The sequence below is a fragment of the Gymnodraco acuticeps genome, unplaced genomic scaffold, assembly GCF_902827175.1.
Source record: "Gymnodraco acuticeps unplaced genomic scaffold, fGymAcu1.1, whole genome shotgun sequence".
NCBI classification, from domain to species: domain Eukaryota; kingdom Metazoa; phylum Chordata; class Actinopteri; order Perciformes; family Bathydraconidae; genus Gymnodraco; species Gymnodraco acuticeps.
Genome location: NW_022992357.1, coordinates 963,451 through 986,265, shown reverse-complemented (window position 1 = coordinate 986,265; position 22,815 = coordinate 963,451). Strand labels below are relative to the sequence as shown.

General features: G+C 40.8%; 1 protein-coding gene across 2 annotated transcripts in view; it reads left to right on the top strand.

Moving 5' to 3' along the window:
• Positions 1 to 22,815, top strand: part of mcu (mitochondrial calcium uniporter) — a 55,725-nt gene that overhangs the window by 14,385 nt on the left and 18,525 nt on the right. The window contains exon 2 of one of the 2 annotated variants that reach the window (XM_034209743.1): positions 11,003 to 11,116. In XM_034209743.1, coding sequence (XP_034065634.1) covers positions 11,003 to 11,116 — 114 coding nt within the window. The remainder of the gene's footprint in view (positions 1 to 11,002; positions 11,117 to 22,815) is intronic. The other variant, XM_034209744.1, reaches the window with a different exon arrangement.

Sequence of the window (22,815 nt, the reverse complement as noted above, 5' to 3'; positions counted from 1 at the left end):
GCATCAGCTTGAAGTGCACACAAGCTTCTCACAACTTCACACACATAAAACCTGCCCACTCTTGTGAGACTTGGGATTGTTTGTCAGCTGTTTGTGTGAACGCTTGTTCAAAGCCTTTGATTTGAAATGAAGCTGTGAGCAGAATGACAAGCGGCACGGAGAGGTGAAGATACCAGACAATTCCATTCTCACTTCATTTTTTCTTATCCTTTGCCAGCTACCTAGTGTTTGCGATTCTATAAATAGGGTTGAGGAGATGTTGGAGAGGAGACTTTGTTGGAAAATGTATTTCCATGGAGACAGACTTCACTAGGCTTTGGATATTTGATCAGAGAGCCAATGAAAGGGACAGTATTTTGGGTGAGTTTAGCAAAAAGAATGTATTGCATTTCCTATCGTCAGGACAGTGTTGCCATAGCACTGTGGTTAAGTCAATTTACAAGAATGTTGTTCTTATCTGCTGCTTGCAGATGTCTGTTTTGACTCCAAATGATACAACCCCATCTTTCATACTTTGCCCACGATATGCAACAGACTCCTGAAAACCTTAGTGTTTGTAATGTTTACACCACTTTACTTTGCTTGAAACCAAACACATGCACAGTGAGTCAGACACACAAACCCAGATTTAAATCTAATTTTCATAGACCAGTATCTGAGATTACGAGCTTCTGCTCATTTGAATCTCCCTGGAATCTCATGATCCGCTGGTAGCCTGAATGAGTCATGTGAATGTGTTTTCCTATAATAGTGCTCTATTAGGTTGCTGTAAGTTAGGTAAATATTGCCACATGTTCAGCATATGGTAGCTTTATTCAATAAATGTAATGTTTTTGCTTTCGTTATTTCCTTGTTGTGCTCATGTGGGTAACAAAGTGTCGTCTCCCAGGGTTATTGATCTGGCTGTTTGCGGTTTCTTTGGCATTGGATAAAGGAAAGTGCAGTTTTTCCACTCTGCAAATGAAAGAAACTCAGCTGATACACATCTCATTGACCCAGTTATTTGTGTCACTTCTTTGGTGTTTTGTCTGCTGCAAAGCCCATCTGTAACAGAGCCCCATAAATGTATTTTTATGCATGGAGAAGAGACAATGATGAGAGAAAGGCTACAGATGTATTCCCATACAGCTGCCGCATGGAAATCAAAAGCTTGTCTTTCAACTAGATACCAGGTATCAGCCTGGTTGTTGTTTACCCAGGGAAAGTAGTCGAGCAGCAAAGAGGCAAGAAGCTGAGTTTAGCATCAGAGCGGATCAGTGATGCACCTCCAGCTGAGCGTTCAACTCTTAGTGCCAGACTCTTTACTGAGCTGGGTCCTGAGGGGAACCCTGGGGAAATCCCAACCTGAACATCAACTGGACGGAAAATAAAAGGTATGGAGGAAGGAAAAAAAGAAAGTGGAAAGTGGAGATTTCTTTAGGGGGAGAGAAGGCTAGGGGTATCTTGTTTTCTGGATAAGTTATAGCAACACAATCACAAAGGTTGTTTTTGTCTTCAGCCTTAGGCAACATTTTCTAAAGTTATCCAGATATTTTATACCGCTTTTAGAGACATGTCAGAAATTCTTCTTGCCTAGAATCATAGCCATTTGCAGTTGAATTCAAAGCAAGTAAAGGTTCTTGGAGCACTTCAAAAATCCTGGTGCTGCAGTTGCCTGGGTTACACTTTGCAAATTAATAATGTCCCTTTTGCCAACAGAGAGTTGAAGGTTATCCATTCTCATTGTCTTCTGTTCTCTGCGCTATATGCAAAAATGTCCTCAATTCATGACATCATTTCATATACCAGGTACAGTACAACGATTCTCTGTGCAGACATGCATTCAGTAGGAAGCCTTCTTCACAACTCGGCCATTGGGTGACTGGCCTGCACTCTTCACTCCATTGAGTGAATAAATGTAACGCTACGATGCACAGGCAGTGGCAGTGTTCATTCTAGTCTTGAATTATTGAATTGCCTATGAGGCTTTCCCACAATTTATACTTCCTTTGATGATAAGCTGATCTTTTGTTGTCAAATATAAATTAAAGAGAGCTGCTGCTGTTTATTAAAAAAACATCTTATTTCACAAAAACCCACAGGGAAAAAGGCATGAAGTCTTATTCTGCAGTATATTACTTTATTACCATTTACTTCATAACTCTCACTGTAGATCCCAACTGACATCTTACACACCAAAATGCATTTGTTATGTCTTTAAGGCATTGGGAGAGTCCGAGCACGAGTAGTCTGTCAGCGCACATAGCCTCATACAAAAATACTGACTTATTGATCAGATAAATGGCTACTGTCCTCCTTAAATTCTGATGGAAAACAGATCAAGATGGACGGTGCATCAACATTTTGAAATGATTGTGATACCTGCACCATAAACAGGACCTGCGATGTGATCATGGTGGTTAACCCTATCACAGGAAGGCACACAAAAAGCTTTTGTTTGCCTCGATGATGTCATGGAGATTTGAGGTTCACCCAAACCCCAATAATGTCAACATTAGGAGGGTGCCTTGCAGAGATCTGCTGATTGAAGACAGCAGCATGTTCCGTTTTCATTAATAATATGTTACATACACATAACTCTTAAGCAGGGCCATAATATTGCAGGTCAGCAGAGTTACTTCTTGATATGTTCAGTGGAAATGATATACAACCTCACAATGCCCAAATATCAAGTATGTTGTAAGTATCGGGTTAAAGATAGACATATTGTAGGTGATAGGACAAGCCATTCAGTCAAGTGGGAGTAGTCGGTGCTCCTGTAACCCCTTAATGCCTTAAAATGTGTTAAATCTTTGAAATATCACTGTTAATCTTAATAAGATACACATTTTATTACTGGATTTTAAATGTTATAATGAATAGTCCAAGTATTTTCAATCTGTTCAACACAGTTGTATTAACATTTGACTGGTTATCTTATGTGGTTGGCTGTAGTGCTGCAGTTTGGATAGATAGGCAAAAAGCAGGAAGCAATAACGTTGCATCAACTGACCACCTCCTGTGCCTCTTCTACATAACAACTTGCCCTTTTGGGATACAGCACACCATATCCTTAATTCCACTAGAGACACATGACAGGCCTATAAACATTTAATTGGTGTGGTCGACTAGAGTTGCATTACAGTTTCTACTTGTAGCTGCAGCGTTGGGAAGCTACAGACTCTTGATCAAGAGGCCGAAAAAGTGCTTGTGGTTTTTAAACTTAGAGATGCGGTGTGCGGACATTATGCAGTTGCCGTTTGTGCTCATGCAGCAGCTGACTCTTATAAGCAAACTACTTCCTATTCGGATACCTTAAAACCCTTATAGCTTTTTCTGCTGGCAGTGTAGAATAAGAGCCACTTAGTTTAGGAACCTGACGCCAATACTGAGTGCAAGCCATATTATACTTAATATATACAGCAGTTGGCTGTGTCACTCGATTATATACCTAATTGTGTAAACACTGAATGTTGGTATTGATTGAGAACGTGCCTTCTTCTGTTCCAAAATTATAATCTAGCACAGTGTGTTGGTGGTTCTTGCTATTTGTGGCTTTCACTGATGCTAAGAAGGAGTGCTTTGTAATGACGACACACACAGAGACCTGCAGACATGCAGAGACACCCACTCAGACAGAATGTGTTCCTGCACTGTTCTTCCTCTCTGTTTCTCTTCACTCACTCGTCTCTCCCTCACGCCCACGCTTCTACTCTCTGTGCTGCTGATCATCGGTTTATCTGCACAGCTCTGTAGGATGTGTAACTGTCTTTTGTTTCAGATAAAGCAAACCACACATTTCATACAACCATTTTGGTTTCACACCTATCTTTTGGCTCTCGGCAGTCTATTTCTGAAGCTTTACATGGGAGCCTTCCTCTTCTTCTGTACTTTATATTCTTTTTGTCCTTCCTTACTTTGGTTTGTTCTGACATTTTCAGGCCATTCCAACATTTACAACAATGCAATATTGTTGCTATCTCTGCCCATTCTAAGCTTTATTAGGATAACACCTGGGGCCATAAATCAGAAAATTATATTTTGAGTCGATGTAAGACTTTTTCTATAATGTCTCAGCCTTTGTGCTGCTTGCACAGCCCTTTTATTCTGTCCTATACAGTAGTCTGCCCCTGTTTTTCCCTAGTTCTCATCTTGAGACACCTGGGGATGAAGCTGCTTTGTTGCCGTATTCCATTATGAATGAAGGCAGTTTTCAGCCCGCCCATTCATCTCTGCTGCAGCAGGAGACACTGAGCTGTCAACCTCACTCTCTGCACACCCCCGCCTTCCTGACCCTGTTTGCGTATATGTGTGTACGCCACATAAACAGGGAATACATTGCAAAGGGGGTACTACTTGATTGCGTCATGTTTCTCCGGTGATAAAATGAGGGCGCGCCAATGACTGTGCAGCCCTTCTGTCTGGTTTATATTGGTGTGCCGGACCCTGCAGCATGGCTATGCTAATTTCTTTGTCCGGACTTGCCACACATATGTACAACCACACAAATGCACACAAATGTCTATGTACTTGAGAGGCTGACTGTCTATGATGTGGTTAGTTTAAGTCCTTCACATCCCCTCGGCTTACCTGAGCAGGTGATTGCTATGTATCCTTGAGTCCCTATCTTTATATGTATACCCATCATCAGGGAACATCCAGGGAAGCCTTGTAACTGGATCAGTTCTCTTAAGCTATAAAATACTTTCATTGGATTGGACAGCGGTCACTCAGCAGCCTCCCCACCCCTCTTTACCCTGAGTGTGCAGGCACTGGGTAACGGGTTGTGCTTAATGTGTTGGAAATTTCATTTAACTCTCCTCTTCTCATCTCTTCTCTCGGTGACCAGTGATTGCATGCAGCCTCTCCACTTTCTCCTTCTCTTAACCCCTCCTCCATCTCCCTTGGGTTGACTGCATTTCTACTACTAGTGAGGGAGATGCAGACTAGGTGAATGAGAAAGGCAGGAATAAGAAATGAGAAAGTAAGATACGGGAGTGGGCAGATGTAGCCAGATTGCTCACCTTGATTGCAACTTTGCCATTTTACCCCCTATGCAATATGGTTTCAGAAAAAAACTAACTTTATTGTCATGCTGCTCCTTCCTATAACTCAGAAAGCAAAGTCAGATAAAGAGGGATCTTGGGCAACCTCTCTCTTAACCATTAGATACAAATTGGCTAACTACAACATTTTCCATAACTAACTGGATTAAAACGTACCTACAGTAATTTGCCAACAACAGTGTGACGGGATAGAAAATAAATTACTTCCCCTAACATTTTGCACCATGGGAGTGCCACATGGCTTGGTCTTAGGACCATTGATCTTGTGATTTTGAAAACATTCTGTATGCATATGATCGGTCGATACACCCATTGGCAGATAATGTATCAGAACGAAACGTATATTTTTCTAAATCTCTTTTGTTGTTCTATAAAGAGTAAGCGTTTACTCTGGACTATGTACTTTTCCATACAAACCTGAATATGTTTCTTTTTATACTCAATGTGTAATTTAAAATAGCTGCGTGCAATTGGAAGTGTATAAGAAAAGAGAAAATGAATTAGGTTAATAAGGCCATCCCCTATCTGTACCAAGTCCCCAGGAAGTGCGCCGGACTCTGAGGAAAATATTCGTTGTGGCCAACGGCGGTACTACACTTTCGTATCAGTCGCTGGGCCCGGAAATACTTTTTCCCATTGACTAACATTGGGAAAGAGACGTCTGTGATTTAATTTAAAAAAAAAAACTAAATAAACTACCCAGTATGAACATTTGTATAGCCCTTATTAAAAACATTCGGTCCTCAAGTTGTAAAATGTGCTAATAACGTTAATCTGAGAGTTATTATCCTCGGCATTATGAACGCGGATCTAACCCACGGGACCGCGCAGCCCGGCACGTTCATGTTACGTGTTCAGTACTACATGCGTTTTACCTTTACCCATGGATACACAATAAGAATGGATTATATGATTATATGAATACTTTCGTGATGTTTTGCTCTCTCAAACGTTGGGCCATTTTGTCTTCATGCTCTAATGAGCAACTCTCATAGGAATGAATGAGGCCCCGCCTCCCACACTGTATCCAGTTCTTATTATACATCCATGATCTGTACTGGCTCTTTTCTCTATAGGATATTTCCCATTTACCATCTGGTGTACTGGTTAACTCGCTTAACTGGGAACAAATAGCATTCCAATTAATTTACTTACAATTATCTCACAGCAGCACACACACACACACACACACACACACACACACACACACACACACACACACACACACACACACACACACACACACACACACACACACACACACACACATTGTTTTTTGTACAGTACGCTCCATCTGGATTCACTGAGTTGTATTGTTATGTGGTGAAGTGTTAAGTATTATTTTTAGACTTTTGAATTGTCTAATGCTAAGGAGTATCAGGTGCTTGATATTATTCCCCACTTGCTCCCCTCTATTGTGTATCAAGGCTTGAGTTGGTGCTTTTACTTGTTGGAATTTCCCCCTGCGGTGACTGGAGCGGCAGAGTTGTTGAGGGTGTACAAGCCATTATCAACTGCTTCCATGCAGAGAATTGCTTCCATACAATTCATTCATTTTTTCAAAATGAATGAATTGTTATGGCTAATCGACAATTGGTAGACATTGCTGAATACACAGTCGGATGCCAACTTTGCAGAGCACACACAGGCCTATTCGACTGCTCCATCTTTCACAGAGGTACACTTAACTTGGCATCTGTTATATCTAAGATTAACCATTTGCCAATCTGAGTTGTGAGGTATCTTACATAAGAAGACATCTGAGTCCTGTGGCTGCTTGCTGATGAGTCGTTTCCAGTAACTGGGATAACACGTCAGTTATCCCTAGTTTATTGCCTTGCAAGCTTTTAGAAACTGCATTCAGTCTCACCCTAGTTAGCGGTGAATGCTTGAAAATGTACTATTCTGCTGACTGGATAACAGTATGGGATGTTTTCGTGTCTGTTACATTCGCTTTGCAAGCAGAAAATAAGTCTGCCTCTTTACCTGCTTATAGCTTGTTGTGTTTGATCCACAAAGAAAAGGCATTGTCAGTAGGGACTTAACCAGCTGGTGCCTTGTGTATCAGGAGACTTGGTTGTTATGTTGAGCGTATACATGCTGTATAATACTACTACAGTGCTTGGTATCTAGAGAGAGCAGCTGTTGTCCTCAGTGGCAATCTAATCAACAGAAATAGTCGGAGCCTCCCCTCACTGGGACACGGGCCTTGTGGTGCAGACAGGTCACAGCGACTCCTTTCAGAAACAACGCATAAATAAACTGAACATACGATGGTTTATTTGGCACTTCCTGAATTATATTAGTGCCGGTAGCGATCAATTTTTCATTAAAGTATCCTTTTTAACTTTGATTCTTCTTTGAATCCGATTCAGAAACACTTAACACATACGAGGCATGCATACATAAACACAGTCAAAGAAGATACATTGTAATTGCCTTTTATACTGTTACAAACTCTTTTTATATTGGTTAAGCATTGTCTCAATAACTATATTTCTGGGTTCTATGTCAATACTGATTTAAAATTACTATGTCATCCTTGAAAAACAGGATTTATGTATGAATTAGTTGACATCATGAAGTCATCTTAATGTTTTGGTGTTTATTTTTTCTACACCATAGACCCACTGTTATTGCACAACAAGTAAAACCTGTAGTACTTTTTGAACCAGAATCTTATTGACCCATACATATTATTCTGTTGCCGCAGCGTGAATTCACTGCCAGCATGCAAATGAGTCGGGTTGGTTGCTTGGCCAAGACCTCACATCAGTAAATATCCCACATCACTGTGGATACTCTCTTGGCGGTTGTTGGACACTTTTTTTTATAGTTGCTGGACTCCTATGAGTTAATGCTGTAGGCCTGCTTTTGTAAATATAAGGAGGAGTCAGTAATCCTGCAGCAACATGCTATCTTGGCACCAAGGTCCACTGCCTATCTTAATGGTGAATACACTGTGTTAAAAAGCTCCAGTTTGTGTTGAAAGGTCCATGTCAAACACACTCATAAACAATGGAAAGTGTGTTTTTAATAACTGACAAAACAATCTTTCCAAGTATTATTTCTGCCTATTTGCAGAGTTGGAGGCAAAAATGTCAGCTGGTTATCATAGCAGCTCCCCAAGGGTAGCTAATGTTCAAGCTTGACTTGTTCTGAGCCTTTACAACCCTGCATGCTGAGAATCTCACTTTCCGTAGAATATATTCTGAGAGAAACTACAGACACCATTTCCCAAAGTGTTCCTTGTGTAAAGATAGATTAATTACTGTTAGTGTTTCCACTGGAAAAAACGCAAATGGCCACACTACGAGCTCTGTCCTTCCTTGTAAAAATGTAATTTACCAACGCTGAGTTGTTAAAAGAGAGGTAATTGTGTGTGTAATAACACGTAGAGAGACATCCATTTGTAGATTTGAGCTCTGATACAGAAAGGACACAGCAGATATGTCATTAGACAGATTACTATATCTTCACTTGCCAGCCTGCTTTTTATAGGTTATTTACCTATAAAGGTCTACCTGCATGTGCCATCCGTCCTCTGCAGCTCATCCAGAATGCAGCGGCTCGTCTGGTCTTCAACCTTCCTAAATTCTCCCACACCACTCCGCTCCTCCGCTCCCTTCACTGGCTTCCGGTAACTGCTAGAATCCACTTCAAGACACTGGTACTTGCTTACCATGCTGCGAATGGATCTGGCCCTTCCTACATCCAGGACATGGTTAAACCGTACACCCCAGCGCGTGCACTACGCTCTGCATCAGCCAAACGACTCGTTGCGCCCTCGCTGCGAGGGGGACCCAAGTTCCCATCGGCGAAAACACGTGGGTTTGCTGTCCTGGCTCCAAGATGGTGGAATGAGCTCCCCATTGACATCAGGACGGCAGATAGCTTACACACCTTCCGGCGCAAACTGAAAACTCATCTCTTTCGACTCCACTTCGAGCGTTAGAACTATTAACGAAGCACTTTTATACTAATAAAGGACTGGCTTATCTAAAGCCAGTTGAGTAGCACTTGAAATGTTTGGCTCTATGAAACCTGATGTACTTATATGATTCTGTTTTCTTCAAGGTTGTGTCTTCCTGGTCGAATGTACTTATTGTAAGTCGCTTTGGATAAAAGCGTCAGCTAAATGCAATGTAATGTAATTTAACTGATTACTAATGGTTAATTAATGTATAGCTTACATGTACTGGCAGCATGGGGGCTTAGCGGTTAGCCCTGCATGTCACAGCTGCCTAATGGTGCAGCTCTGTGTGAATGTTCTTCCTCTGTCTGTGTGTGGGTTTCTTTCCACAGTCACAGCAAATGCAGATTTGTTGACTCGATATCGCTTGTAGTTGTGAATAAAAGTGTCAATTTGAGTTGTGGGTGTGAGTGTTAGTCCTGTGATAGACCAGCGGCCAGTCCTGGCTGGGTGAACGGAGCTTCTTTCACCACTGCATGCTGGGATACAGTTCAGCCTGGAGTAACACACCTAACACACAACGACATAAAGTGCAGATAAAACAATCAACATAGGCTATTGGGTTAAAAAGCAACAACAGGTGGCAGGGTAGCTCTTTTGCACTTGCCCTTATTATCTTGATCATAAAAAGTTAAACATTTAAAATGAATTTGTTACATGTTTCTAAACTAGGTATTAAATATGTTGGCAGATTATACCACTGTTATGCTGCAATGTAGATACATGTGTTTTTAGAAGTCTAGCTTGACTTTAAAAAACGATTTATGAAGCAATTTACTTTACTCTACTTTAAATAATGTGACCTTTTGGGATTGCCTTTCTAACTAAGTTAGAAGTTAGAAGTTTTAGAACACATTAAACCACAACCAACCAACCCCAAGATTTTATGCCGGTTTTCGAGAAAAACAAGTTAAGACAGACTCCTTAATTATGTGTGTTTTTTTTTTCTAAAACATCTTCAGAACATCTGAAAGCATGCAGATGAGAAACATCTAATATTTGCATGTTCCTGTGGTTTGCCACACACTTTTCAGAGTGATGAATGTGACATTTGGGATGTGAGTGAATCAGGTCCTAACTGTTTTATTTTTAACAGCGTTGCCTCTTAGATGTGATGGTGGATGGATTTGAAAAAATAATCATGTCTGACCTTTCAGGGTGTTGTTGCTTTCTGTGCTTAAAGCAGGTTTGTTGAGCGCTTGAGTGACTTGTATCATAAAAGTGTGTGCGATCAGAGCCCCACAGAGGCTGCATAGACATGGGTCTCATATGAGTGGTTCATGGGGTACACTAGTTGGTTTTCAGCATGCTCAGTCAAGGTGTTTTAATGGAGACTTCATCTCTATCTTATTTTTCTTCAGGGCTGGGAAGCAGGCAACATCTGAGCACGTACACTAACTTTAAAGTGAAAGTATTTTAGTCAATCCAGTCTACCGTGACCCTCTGTCATACACCTGCCTACACACACTGTTACAAATCTCTATCTTACAAATGCTCACAGCCAAAGACACCAAAACAACCCTATTTTGTGCTTTTCCTCTAGTATGATAACGTTAAATTGAAAAAATGCAATGCTTATTGTGGTTTAGAAGTAAATAAGCTGCAGTCCGCTCTTCCATCTCTGATTGACAGTGGCAGCGACAGAGACCCCTCCCCAGTGTACGCAAACATTTCACATGAAAACTCTACATTCTGTATGCATGGCTCGGACCACATAGTGTTTTTGAATGGCAGCTACAAGGAAATGTCCCTGTCCTGTTCCAGTAATAGAAAATAAAAGCACCACTTTCACGCCTCATTTTTTTAAGCCTCTATTTTAGCTGAGCTCATTGTGACTTTCTGTAGAGCCTGATAGGGGCGGTTGGGAAAATAGCGTGAGGTTTACTGTTTTCCATTTTTATTGAGATTGTCCCAAACACTTTGTTTTCACTTTGTGCTCGAGATGATGCTCCATAACTTGTTTTTTGTGTCCATTTCACTTCAGCAGGAGGTACTGTCGGCTCCTTTCACCCGTCAGACTGTGAGGAGAGCACATGGCCTACGGTCTGCAGCCCACTCTACAATCTTCACCCAGCCCCCCACTGCCCTGTCTCCGCAGGTAAGTGTCTGCATGCATGTATGTATGTATTATTGAAAATAACATGTCATTTTAGACGTTATTGAATTCTGTGTCATAAGACCTCTAGCACAGACCCACATTTATGAAAGCTTTTGGTGTGTATGTGTCTGACAGGACATTGATCCAGAGCTTCTCTATATATTAATAGCAGCTAGCATCAGCACTCTTGGCACTATTAAAAGCTCACTTTATTGCAGTTTTTAAAGTATGACGGATAGGTCAGTCAGAATGTTTTATCATGATGATATCTGATCTATTTTGGCCAATTTTATTTTGCAATTAGTATAACCTGTATCACTCAGGCTTATACATTTCTGTAATGGACAATTTTATAGTAAGTTTTATAGTTCCCCTTGTGACCTTCATAAATGCAAGAGGCTGAAACTGTGCTAAAAACTAAATTCAGCAGAAAATACTTTCTCTTGGCAGCCTCTGTGTAGATGTAAAATTGGATTGATATCAAAATCCAAATAATCCGTTACAATCAATCCTTCCCTGTTTTGACGAGGACTTATCTGTTGATTCTATTATTTTCAGTTTGCCTGTAATTAGCATGTTAATCCTATTTATGCGAGAATATTATAAAGGTTGGTGAGGCCACTAGACGGCAGCCTGTAATAGAGCATTCAAATGTATTCAAAAACCCCACTGTTCAAAGCAACCTCACCGGGGTGTTGTTACTTTGATTCAGTGTTGACATGAAGCCGCGTGTGCTGCCATATGAATAACCCAATACGGACACCAAATCATCGGCGTGACAAGTATGTATTTGGATTATAAACACCAGCAAGTTTTTGCAAATGCAATGTGTCATGCAACAACGGAAGACAAGCTGTTTGGGGGACATGTGGCTTTGGTGTTAGAGCTAACCACCTGGTCATTGTAACCAGCGCACTGCTGCGTGTGTGAGTCAGAAATGTAATAGTATTAATATTGAAAACGATGATTAGTGCAACAGCGGGGGGAGTTTTTCTTTTTTTTTTTACATTGGCAGTTAAATTACAGTCCCATAACTTCTAATATAGTTAACAGTCACATAGATGCACCTGCCATTGGCTGGGACCCATGGGGCTTTCAAATTTCTTCCACAGTTATACATTTGATTGACTACCGCCATATGTTTTCAGATCGCATGGTGGGGTAATCCGGCAAGAGTTTGATTTGTATTATTGTCTTTTGTTTGCAGTGTTGTGTTGAAAAGTACTGAAATCTCTGAAATTACTGAGGTTTTCTAAATTGTGCGGTGAAATGCAGGTGTGTCATACTCTAGAGAGGATGTGCTAAATGGATAATGACTTTGGATACCAAATTATGTTAAAATGTCTGTTATTAATTATTTATAGATGTAAAATAGATAATAAAACGAAAACTTGAAGGACCTGTCATTGAAGTTTCAAATATATCCTAAATGTAAAATGTCTTTTGACTGCTTTTTCCAAGCTAAATAATGAAACCTTAAACTCTGTTTTTAAACAACATGAACGTTGTTTAAGCATTTATAAAAACTTTAAACATTTGTGATTTCATGACTGAGACCTGCTGAAGACCTGAGTGTTCACATGCGTGTCAGAGTCTCCATGTGAATATGTGTACAGTACTTGAGAATCGTCTTGCTTCTTTCTACACGGTATCACTCAGGATTACACTTTCGCACTATTCTCTGCACAAGGTGACATGTCAGTGACCTTTCAAAATGACACGAAAACTTGTCATAAGATCCGACAGAAGGCGTCTCGGTGCTGCCACTTCGTCCTTCCTCTTTTCCCCGACTTGGCTTGGTCACACTATCACTCTGTGCACTTGGTATTCCTGTGAGTAAGGTCCAGATAGAATCCAATAAGGCAGACGCATTATGTTAAAAAGATCAGCTCAAGGTTAAGTGTGCATATTTTTCACCGGGAAATGCGCTTGGCCCACCAACAAGCTTGCACGAGATGAAGGTTTTATGATGAGAACAGGATATTTGTTTCTTGAGTGCTTGAAATCCTTTGTCTATGTGTAGCAGTGCATTAGCTCATCTCTTTTTTTTCTTTCTGTCGGTGTGTGTAGGTGTGTGGTAACATGCATCGGAGGGAGTGTTTGTTCAGTGTTGCTTTGTTTGCGTTAGTGTAGGAAATGGAGAAGGCAGGCCTTGGTTTGCACAGGGTTGTGGGGTAGTAATAAGAGGAAAAATGAGCAGCGGCTTCCCCTTGGACTCGGTTTACATTTTGCTGCAGTAGCCCGCTCGGAAAGGCAATGGGGGAAGGTCGCTGAGTGAGAACAGGAAATGTATACATTGCTTTCCCTGCTGGAAAGTCATAACATCAGCCCTGGGTTATCCTAGCAAGGCCGTGTTCACAACGGGGTGAAACAACAGCGCTGAGAGGAATCCAGTCGATAGTCCCGAGTGTCCCCCTCCCAGTCTCACTGCCTCCAGAGGGAGAGCTGTTTGTTCAGAGGGCGGGTGGGGAGGAGACATGGGAGGCTCAGCAGGGTGTGTTTGCATTGCCAGGGCTTGTTGTCTCTGCTAGGTAGGGCTGAGGATGATATATGCATAACCGCAGTAGAAGGAGGGCAAAACCGTGACACACTGCAGAAACCCAACCAGAATACAAGTCTGGAATTTAAACTGGTTAGCTCTGCAAATCGGTCTCTAAACAGTGCTTGCTCTGCCGTCTGTCATACCCTTACTGCATACTTCTTCTTTATTTACATGTTTCTTGTCTTTTATCTTTTCTATGACATCCCTCTGCATTGCTGCAGTACAGGCACTTGTCTCCTACTTGGCTATGCCAGCACTCCCTCTCTCCCTCCTCCCTCCCTCTATTGCTCCTTGGCATCCATCAGTTTAGCTGCAGCTTCCCATGAGGCCTGATGGGTCACGGCCACACACACACACACACACACACACACACACACACACACACACACACACACACACACACACACACACACACACACACACACACACACACACACACACACACACACACTCAGCAATTCTCAGCAGCACTATTCATGCATGGACCTCTCGACCCATCTGCGTCTCAGCTCCTACAGATGGGAGCCGAGGCAATTCGGAGAAGTTGTCAAATGTCACACCGACACATGAATGGAGAAATCTGAAATGAGAAGGAAACAAGTTTTAGGGTTTTTTGCTGTAAACTAGCCAGTTCATGCTACTCGTGTTACTCAATGTGTAAAGGTACGGAAGGATACTGATTGCAGGACAGATTTGTGTATGGTTTGAAGATAAGATGGTGCTGCAGTTCCAGTCTTCAGAGGTCTTGAGCAAGTCGCACTTTGAACCTGTTTTCCTGGATCCCGTCTACACTAAAATTGTCTATGTAAAATAAACTTGATTTCCTTTATTGAGGAAGCATCTGCCATGTCTTAATAATAGTACAATTCATTGAGAAGTTAAAAGAAACTGTCAGTTGAAAGGTTTATGGCTTTTCCCTCTCTCTTTGTAGGGTGATAATGTTAGTAATATACTCTATCACACATTTTCCAGTCTTTGACAGGCGGGTGTAGTTTTATAGCAGAATGAGCCGTTTTACATACAGCTATAGTTGCATCGTTGTGTGGTGAAGATGGAGTTGGGAAATGGTCAATTACCGAAAACGATGGCTGATGCTCCGGGAGGCGGGTGTGTTATGCAGAGAGCCATATAAAACACTTTATCGCTCTATATAAAGGATACATTGAACTGCCAGAGCACAAGAAACTTAGATTATTTTCTGTTTCCTTAAAGTTTTTAGAATCTATCATTCTTTCTGTATATGAGTGCACTTTAAGTTTAGGCATTAAGTCAGCAAGAACATTGCCATACCTTCCATTTACTGATTTTTTAATTCCCCCTTCTGTAAGTGGAAGAGTGGAGTGAGAAATGTCAGTGGAAGATGCTGTGTGCAATTTGAGTAAACAAATAATATATATACTCCTTTTCTGATTCATTACTCTCAACCGCAGGCAATACACACACGTTTATAGATTCAGTGTGACTTACAATTCCTGGAGACATCATTATCCTTATTCATTGTGAATAAATATCCATAAATTAGCTTAGAAGTCTCAGAAAAAAACCTCTCTTTAACTCCAGAACTTGCCAAATTAATCCAGTGATAGTTGGCTAGACATCCATGGATTCCAAAAAGCGACTGGTTATAGCAAAATATTATAAAATATAGACTTCAGTGGCGAGCCGTGACTTTTGTACCTAGGCCCTCTGACCCCCCCCTACCTGACCCCCCCCCCCTACCTTCCCTCTAAAAAAAGAAGAGATATTACGTCACAGCGTATTCTTCAGCGGAATATGAAAACAACGGCCCGGGTGCAAAACGCATCAATGACAGCGACCCTCTACCACACAAAACAACACCATTTATATAAACACCTATCATGACAGGGCACCCACAGCCAAGTAACAATTACAAATGAATTAAGTCGGCACGGCGGCCCACATTGAAAATGACTTAGGCCTACCTTTGATGATCAAATCACTTAAACACAAAGTCCATCCTCCTGTCCTTTTGGATGAAGCACTTGATGGCGGGGTCATGCTGCTGATCCTTTGCCACTCCAGTTTATCATTGTAACTCAATCTTGAAAATGACTCTGTTAATAATTTCGCAACAATGTCATCACTATCACTGACGGGAGCCATTCATTTGACATTACTCTCTCGTTGAGTTACTATAGCTTGGCCCTCTCTGAATTTACAGCTGGACCACAAATTACCTCCTATCTTCACAGTAACTCGTAGAGACGGCCAAAGGAGCTTCTTTCATTTAACCCTTCACATTCCAATAGGGCTGCATGATTTAAGGAAATAATCTAAGTGCGATTTTTCTGACAGATATTGCGATTGCGATATTTGTTTTTAAGCGACCCAACGGAAGTTTATTGTAAAATACGGCCATATCTCCGGCTGGGAAGGCCGCATCAACATGCTCCCGTCTCTAGCACCCCCACAGCCCGAGCTACGAGTGAAATAACTAAACTTACATGAAACTTCCGTTGGGTTGCTTTAAAGTCAAGCTTCAGTTTAAGATTCACCCTGTAATAGATGTAAACACATGTGATGGAGCATCACTAACCTGACCCAGATGCTTTGTTTCACCAAACCATCTAGGAAAGCTCCATTGGAAGCCATTTGGAAAGGGCAGGCACTTTCAAAAATACTTGGCAGGTGATTGGATCAATCTGTCTATCACCTTCTATCATGGGCCACTTCTGATTGGTTAACAATGGCTGGTACATGTGGAGCACAGCACTTCTGATTTGTGTGGATGACTGACACACAAGAAGAACACAAAAATAAAATAAAATCGCAGGCTTTGCGATTTGATAATTGCATCATTTAAAATCGCGATTTCAATTTAAAATCGATTAATCGTTCAGCCTCAAAGCCTCAGAGAGGGCCTAGAGGGCCCTGACGGCTCGCCACTGATGGACTTAAAAACCATTTTAAAAAAAACAAAAAAACAATTGTGTCAATGGCAATGTTATACTCCCTGTTAAGAAGAGAATGGATCTTCCCCAAATGTATGAACACAATTATATTAATGCAATGAAAAACAATTCTTATGTTTTCTCTTGTTACACCTACAATAAAAATGTATTGTTTTACTAAGGCTCAGAATGTCCCTTTTTAGATGTATTCTGTTATTCCTTGAATACCAACAGTCCTCTTTCAGTTCATACACAAGGGACACAGTTGTCTCAATTTGGTCTGTCAGACATTGAAAACCCCTGATTCAGAATGACTGTTCTTTCTATGGGCTTAGGCTTGTTGTTGACCTAAATAGCTTTTATTTTATCTTTGCCCTATAACACAGAAACACACCCTTATAAATCACTACAACTGGGTTGCACAACCATTTCCCCCCCCTTCCCATTCAAGAAATGTTATATTCAGAGAATAGCCTTAACATTGTTTTTGTATGATTTACAATACAATGTGACAGTAGACATGTGCCATACCCTCTAAATGGTTTCCCTAGAGCCCTTTATATTTGACCTGCTCTTCACTTTCAGTGTAATGTCCAATTAGTATAGCAGAGAGTCCAAATGTTAAGGTGTGTATGGCTTATCTAAAAGGCTTTATAATAGAAGAGCTAATAATGGTGTCTGTTTAACTAACAAAAGATTAATGTGAATCGGTGCTAAAGGACTGATCGTTCTGCACCGTCCTGACTCTCCCAGAGGGGCAGGAGGAAGAATGAGCTTTTATTTCCTTATTATTATCTTTCATGGTTGGCAGGGAAAAGGGAAAAGGCAGACAGAAATAAATTAGAAAGAACACAGCTGTCCCATTTCTGTGACCGGGTATTTGTGTTTTCGCATCTGAGTATACAAAATTGCATCACTGCTGTTAACAAATTGATTTTCTAAAATTCCCCCACTACAAATATGTACACCATAATCCTACACCTCAGACAGCACTTCCAGACTGCTTCAGCTTTAATTAACTAAGCAGTTAATTAGGACGTCCCTCAGTTATTATTATATAATTATCTGTTTTGAGTGGCTATACAAAGTGAGTGGAGTAATCCTAGCTGTTATCAGATTTAAGGAAGTGTCACTCGTCAGCTGATATGTAAAACACAATGTTTACCAAATGACTCGGTCAGTATTGTGATGCTGTTTGAAAGAAGTGAATTAAGATAACTGTAGCCTTTAGTTTGTTGCCCTCAAATGAAATGGATTATTCCATCATGACACAGATACTGGTCGTTTTAGTAAAGCTTAAAACTACCTGTAAAACTGAGGTTCACTCAATGATAACATTATTCATCTGTTTGTCTGTGTGTTCACTAGGGGTGTAACGGTTCACAAACATTTCGGTTCGGTACGTACCTCGGTTTTTAGGTCACGGTTCGGTACGTTTTCGGTACAGCAGAAAAAATGATCACAAAATCAAAAAAAAAAAATGGGGGTTTTTAATTATTATTAAACTGTGAATAATGTATTCACTCAAATACATACCAAATATAATAAAATAAACATTAAGGTGTCGCATTTCGATGCTCTGAAATAATCTGTATTTTAACTGTACTTAGTACCTAAGCAGCCAGCTTGAAAAAAATGTTTTGCTGGTCAACATGTCCGTTAAAGTTGAAATCTTCCGGACAAAATTAGAAAAGTGCCGGTCAAAGGTCTTCTTTGTTATTTATTGAGCTTTATAACAAATTGATATGATTTGATGTTAGATAAACTAATTATAGTAGATTAGCTACATTATTCAAAAGTGTACAGTAACTTAAAATAAACATATCTATAACTAGTTTAGGTAGTTTGAGAGGTCATTAAAATAGCTACGTGTGATATTCTAACCTGAAGTGTGTGTTTTGTCCGCTCACCGCTGCAGGTGATCATGCAGAGCTGCGTGTCGACTCGTCAGCAGCAGCTGATCTCTCTCTCCCGTCAGATTAGACTTCACTCGTGTTTATCTCCATATCGATCAGATCTAACTAGTTCTAGCTAATGATTTGACTACCTGCTGTTCACAGATATTGCACAAATAAAATTGCAGCAAAAGGTCTCATCTACGGAGATTTTATTTATGTTTGCATTTTCAGACAGAGGGTCTGTGGGGATAAATCCAATAAAGGCAGTGAACATAATGCTGAATAACAGTAAACAAACCAGCAATGTTGGTATGTTAAGGAGTATGAGGATGATTGTGCTCCTAAATGAACTATTCCCACTCTTATACTGAGGTTACAGGATACTTTATGTAAATACAATCTTTTTTCCTCCTTTTTATAAAGAAAGTTTAGGTGTCTTAGTGAATTGCTGATATTGATCACACAATCAATATGAACAACTTAAAGTAAAAAGCGGATTTTCTTTCAGGACATTAACAGGCATTTTCTCTGTTATCTGTTTGAACAGCCTTTTGTGTTCACACTTTAAAGTTTAATTGGCTGTACCCGGCCCTCAAATCAACGCCATTATTTCGGTATAAAAGTTTATGTTGGTCTTAAAAGAACAAGCGGGAATTCATGAAAAACTCTAATCTGTCGCATTGACTATGTCTTTAACTGGGTTCTCTTGTGCTTTGACACTGTCAATGTGGGATGTTCAGTAGGGACTGGGCAAATCCTTAAAGCAAAGCACCTAATGACAATCCATGAAACTATATTGTAACACAGCCGCAAGAAATGTCTGATTTGACGTTTTTATCTTTTAAAACATGTTTAATTTTTCATTTATTTTACCTTGCCTAGTCCTGTGTTTCCCATTTGATATGGTATTTAAACAGCTTAATCCACACACAACTGTTTTATTAATCCACTTTTTCTATTGCCCATGTTCTCGTGGATAAAGGACTCACTATATTGTTAAAGGACAAGCCTTATCCCATTCAATAATTTCCTGTCAACATCAAGAGAAGTGAAATGGAAGGAGGGCATATATCTAATGTAAATGTGCCACCCAGACACTGATGTAAGCAGCTATGTTGAAGGCAAGTTTATTTATATAGCACTTTTCAACACAAGGCATCTGAATATAAATAACTTCTCTGTTATCTTTGAATTGATAATGTTATTCTAAGCACAATCACACAGTCAGGATTTAATATTTATTGTGGGCTTCAGTTTACCTGCATTGCTGCTTTAATCGTGTTATGACTATATTATTTATGTGCGTGTAAAATGAAGAGACTGCTTGAATTTCTGAAAAATGTTGATTCTGCAGAAAAGCCTTGGCATTTAAATTTGAGAAGCAGAGGAGACGAGATGACATTTACAGCTGATATTTTAGACAGCAAAACATATCTGCTGGATTTAGTTCCGAAGAAATAGTGTAACATTATATAATCTGCGTATCATTATAAAATACAACAAACAACAAAAATAACTCCAAATGAAACACTTGATACGATTTGTGAGTGATGAAGTGTTTCCTTCAAAGGATTTCTGCATTCCGGTGATCAAGCCGACCCCCTGCTGTGTCTGGTTGCTTGCCAGAGGTGACGCCGAAGGCACTCCGATCACACTGAAGCCCTGAAGTGACTAATTTGTTGTAATGGTAGCCCTTAGAGGGTAACTCAACATACATATTATTAACATCTGTTACAAAAAAAGGAAGATGTTTTGCCTCTAGATACCCAAATCACTTGAATTAGCTTGGAAACATCCACAGGAAGCTAGTTAGTCTGTCGTGGGAGGCAACACGTCGGGGACACTTTTTGCCCTTGCCTCCGCTCATTCTCCGACATCCAAGCTAGACTGACGCGTGCAGTGAGGGGGAGAGGGAAATGGGCAGGAACAATAGCAGCGGGGGGTCGTGCAATAGCAGAGGCCCTTATGAAAGATGGAGAATTAAATGAGATTCAAACCGGAAATAATTGGGTGCCACAATGGGCCGCATTTAAAGATGAGGATTAAGATATTGTGAATGTGAGCAGGAGGACAGAGAGATATGGTGACAGCGTTTTTGTCTGGGCATTAGGGAGTCTGACTAGCTCACTTCAATTTTAGGTCATGATGTCATTTAGCGGAGATTAAACGGCAAAGATGAGAGAGGGGGAGCTCGAGGCAAGAGAAGAGAGGATGGTGACGATCTTTAACACATTCACCATCAGTTATGCAGTCTGATCCGGGAGTGATAGAAGCTTAATTAATTGCACAGTGTTTTAGTCATTTTTCCGGCCCCTGTCTGGTCTGTGAGTCAGGGTGGTGTGTTTGTCATGGCCCCTAGAGCTAGTAGAGGAGGGGGCCGTGACATTACACGCAGCAGGGAGAAGGGTTCGAGATCCATGACCCGTTGAGATCTAAAAAACAGGCGGCTTCCATTCCCTTGGCCCTCTAGGTGTGCAGAATGATAGACCCTGGTCTGTTTTCCTTCCTTATTACTGCAAACATTCCAAAGTCTGTGCTAGAGCGTGCTGCTCCCCCACATGGCCCCTTGGCTTGTTGCGAATGGCCTGGAGTGAATCATTTGTTGTTATTATAACTATGAGACAAGTGGGACCCAACCAAAAGAATAGACTTAGTGTCTTTCTTAGAAAATAACCTATGAATGTCAATCTCTAAATAGTTTTCCACAAATAATCAGCATTATTTAAATACCAACATCATTTGATCTGAAGTAGGGCACTGAAATAGACATTGTACCTTCTGCTGGCTGAACAATTAAGCATTTGTGGCAGCGTGGCACACAAGCAGAGTCTCTAGGTCTGTGTGACAGCACCAGCTCAATGGGCAACACAAATGTACTGTTTTCACTTCCTATGAATTTACTTCAGTTAATAGAATACCTTAGTCTAACTGAAACACTTTATCGTGTTGCTTCACTTTATTTCATTCAAATTCAGAAATGTCCTTAATACATGTGTTGATAGGCTATGTATTTACTGTTGGCACTTTTTCATTTGTTTTCGTTTGTCCATGTACCAGGTGCCGTGTTTATCACCGTGTTGATAGCTAACTAGTCATTGACTTGTTTGCTTGTGGATCAAGTGTGAGGCACCAGTGGGCGAGAGCTCATGCCCATGTGTGTATGTGATGAAATAGAGTCCCTTTGGTTGGCAGGATTTGGATATTGCATTTTTTTCTTTCTTTTATGTAGCTGCTAACAAGCTAACCTGGAACATGCTAAACTTGGTTGCTACTGACAAAAAGGTCAACTCAGCTTATTCAGGGGACATTGAGCCTCTGTTTTCTGTCTAAAACTACAGTCAACATAGTAAGTGAGGACAAGTTATTCTCACTCTCAACTTTCTTTCCATTGTCATTCATGATGTTAAACACCAACTGTCGAGCACAGAAACAGTGCTTAGCTCAGGTCAAAAGAGCAGCTGCAGACTGCACGGAGAAGTCATGTGGTTTACAGTCTCTCCATGCATAGCAGAGGGTTGAGCAGTGAATGTGCCAAGTGAAAATTAGCTCCAGCTAAATTTGGACCCGCACAGAATATATCCTGGGAGAAAAATCCATTACATGATTCTCCAAAAATGTAATATGTCTTTTTTTTTTCTGTAAAATTGACTACTTTTTGTAGCTCTAGACTAGAAAATCTCCATTCTCGTTTCAAAGATTGAGGCCATTGTAGCATAGACATCTGTGTGTATTGTGCTGTGTCTGAGACAGTTGTTATGCGGCAAACTCAACTTCAGCAGTACCTGGGCCAGTCTGTATTGGGAGTGGTCTTCATTAGCCCTGTTTTAGCCTTGGCATGTCTGCATGCTATATGTCCATGTGGACCGCTGCAGAGTAAACTGTGACAGACCTGCTGACACAGCCGAGAGACCAGCGAGTCACGATTCTGTGGATTCAGTTTCAGCTCTTATTCTCTCCAAGGCCATCTACTGATGAGGCCAGACAGCTAATGCTGCAGATTGATAGTTGGATACTGCTGCATTGATTTATTGGGCAATTTTAGCCATGCTTTGATATAATGTGTACCTCTACAGTCCTAGTCATGACAGAGGGACACTGCTGGATAGAAAATCACACAGACACACGGAGAGCACGATCAAAGTTTCTCAAAAAGCTCCCCAGCTCCATAAATAACAGCTCAAGAGGAAATGACTGGGGTCTGTGAGTTGGCTGCCCTGTCCCCTCTCATGGTCTCATCATGAAGGGAGCATCAAGGGAATATTGGAAAACAACGCTCTACTCGCTGCTTCTTGACCATTTATGGAATCTGCTGTCATATTATCTAACAATTGGGTTATGCAAATACCC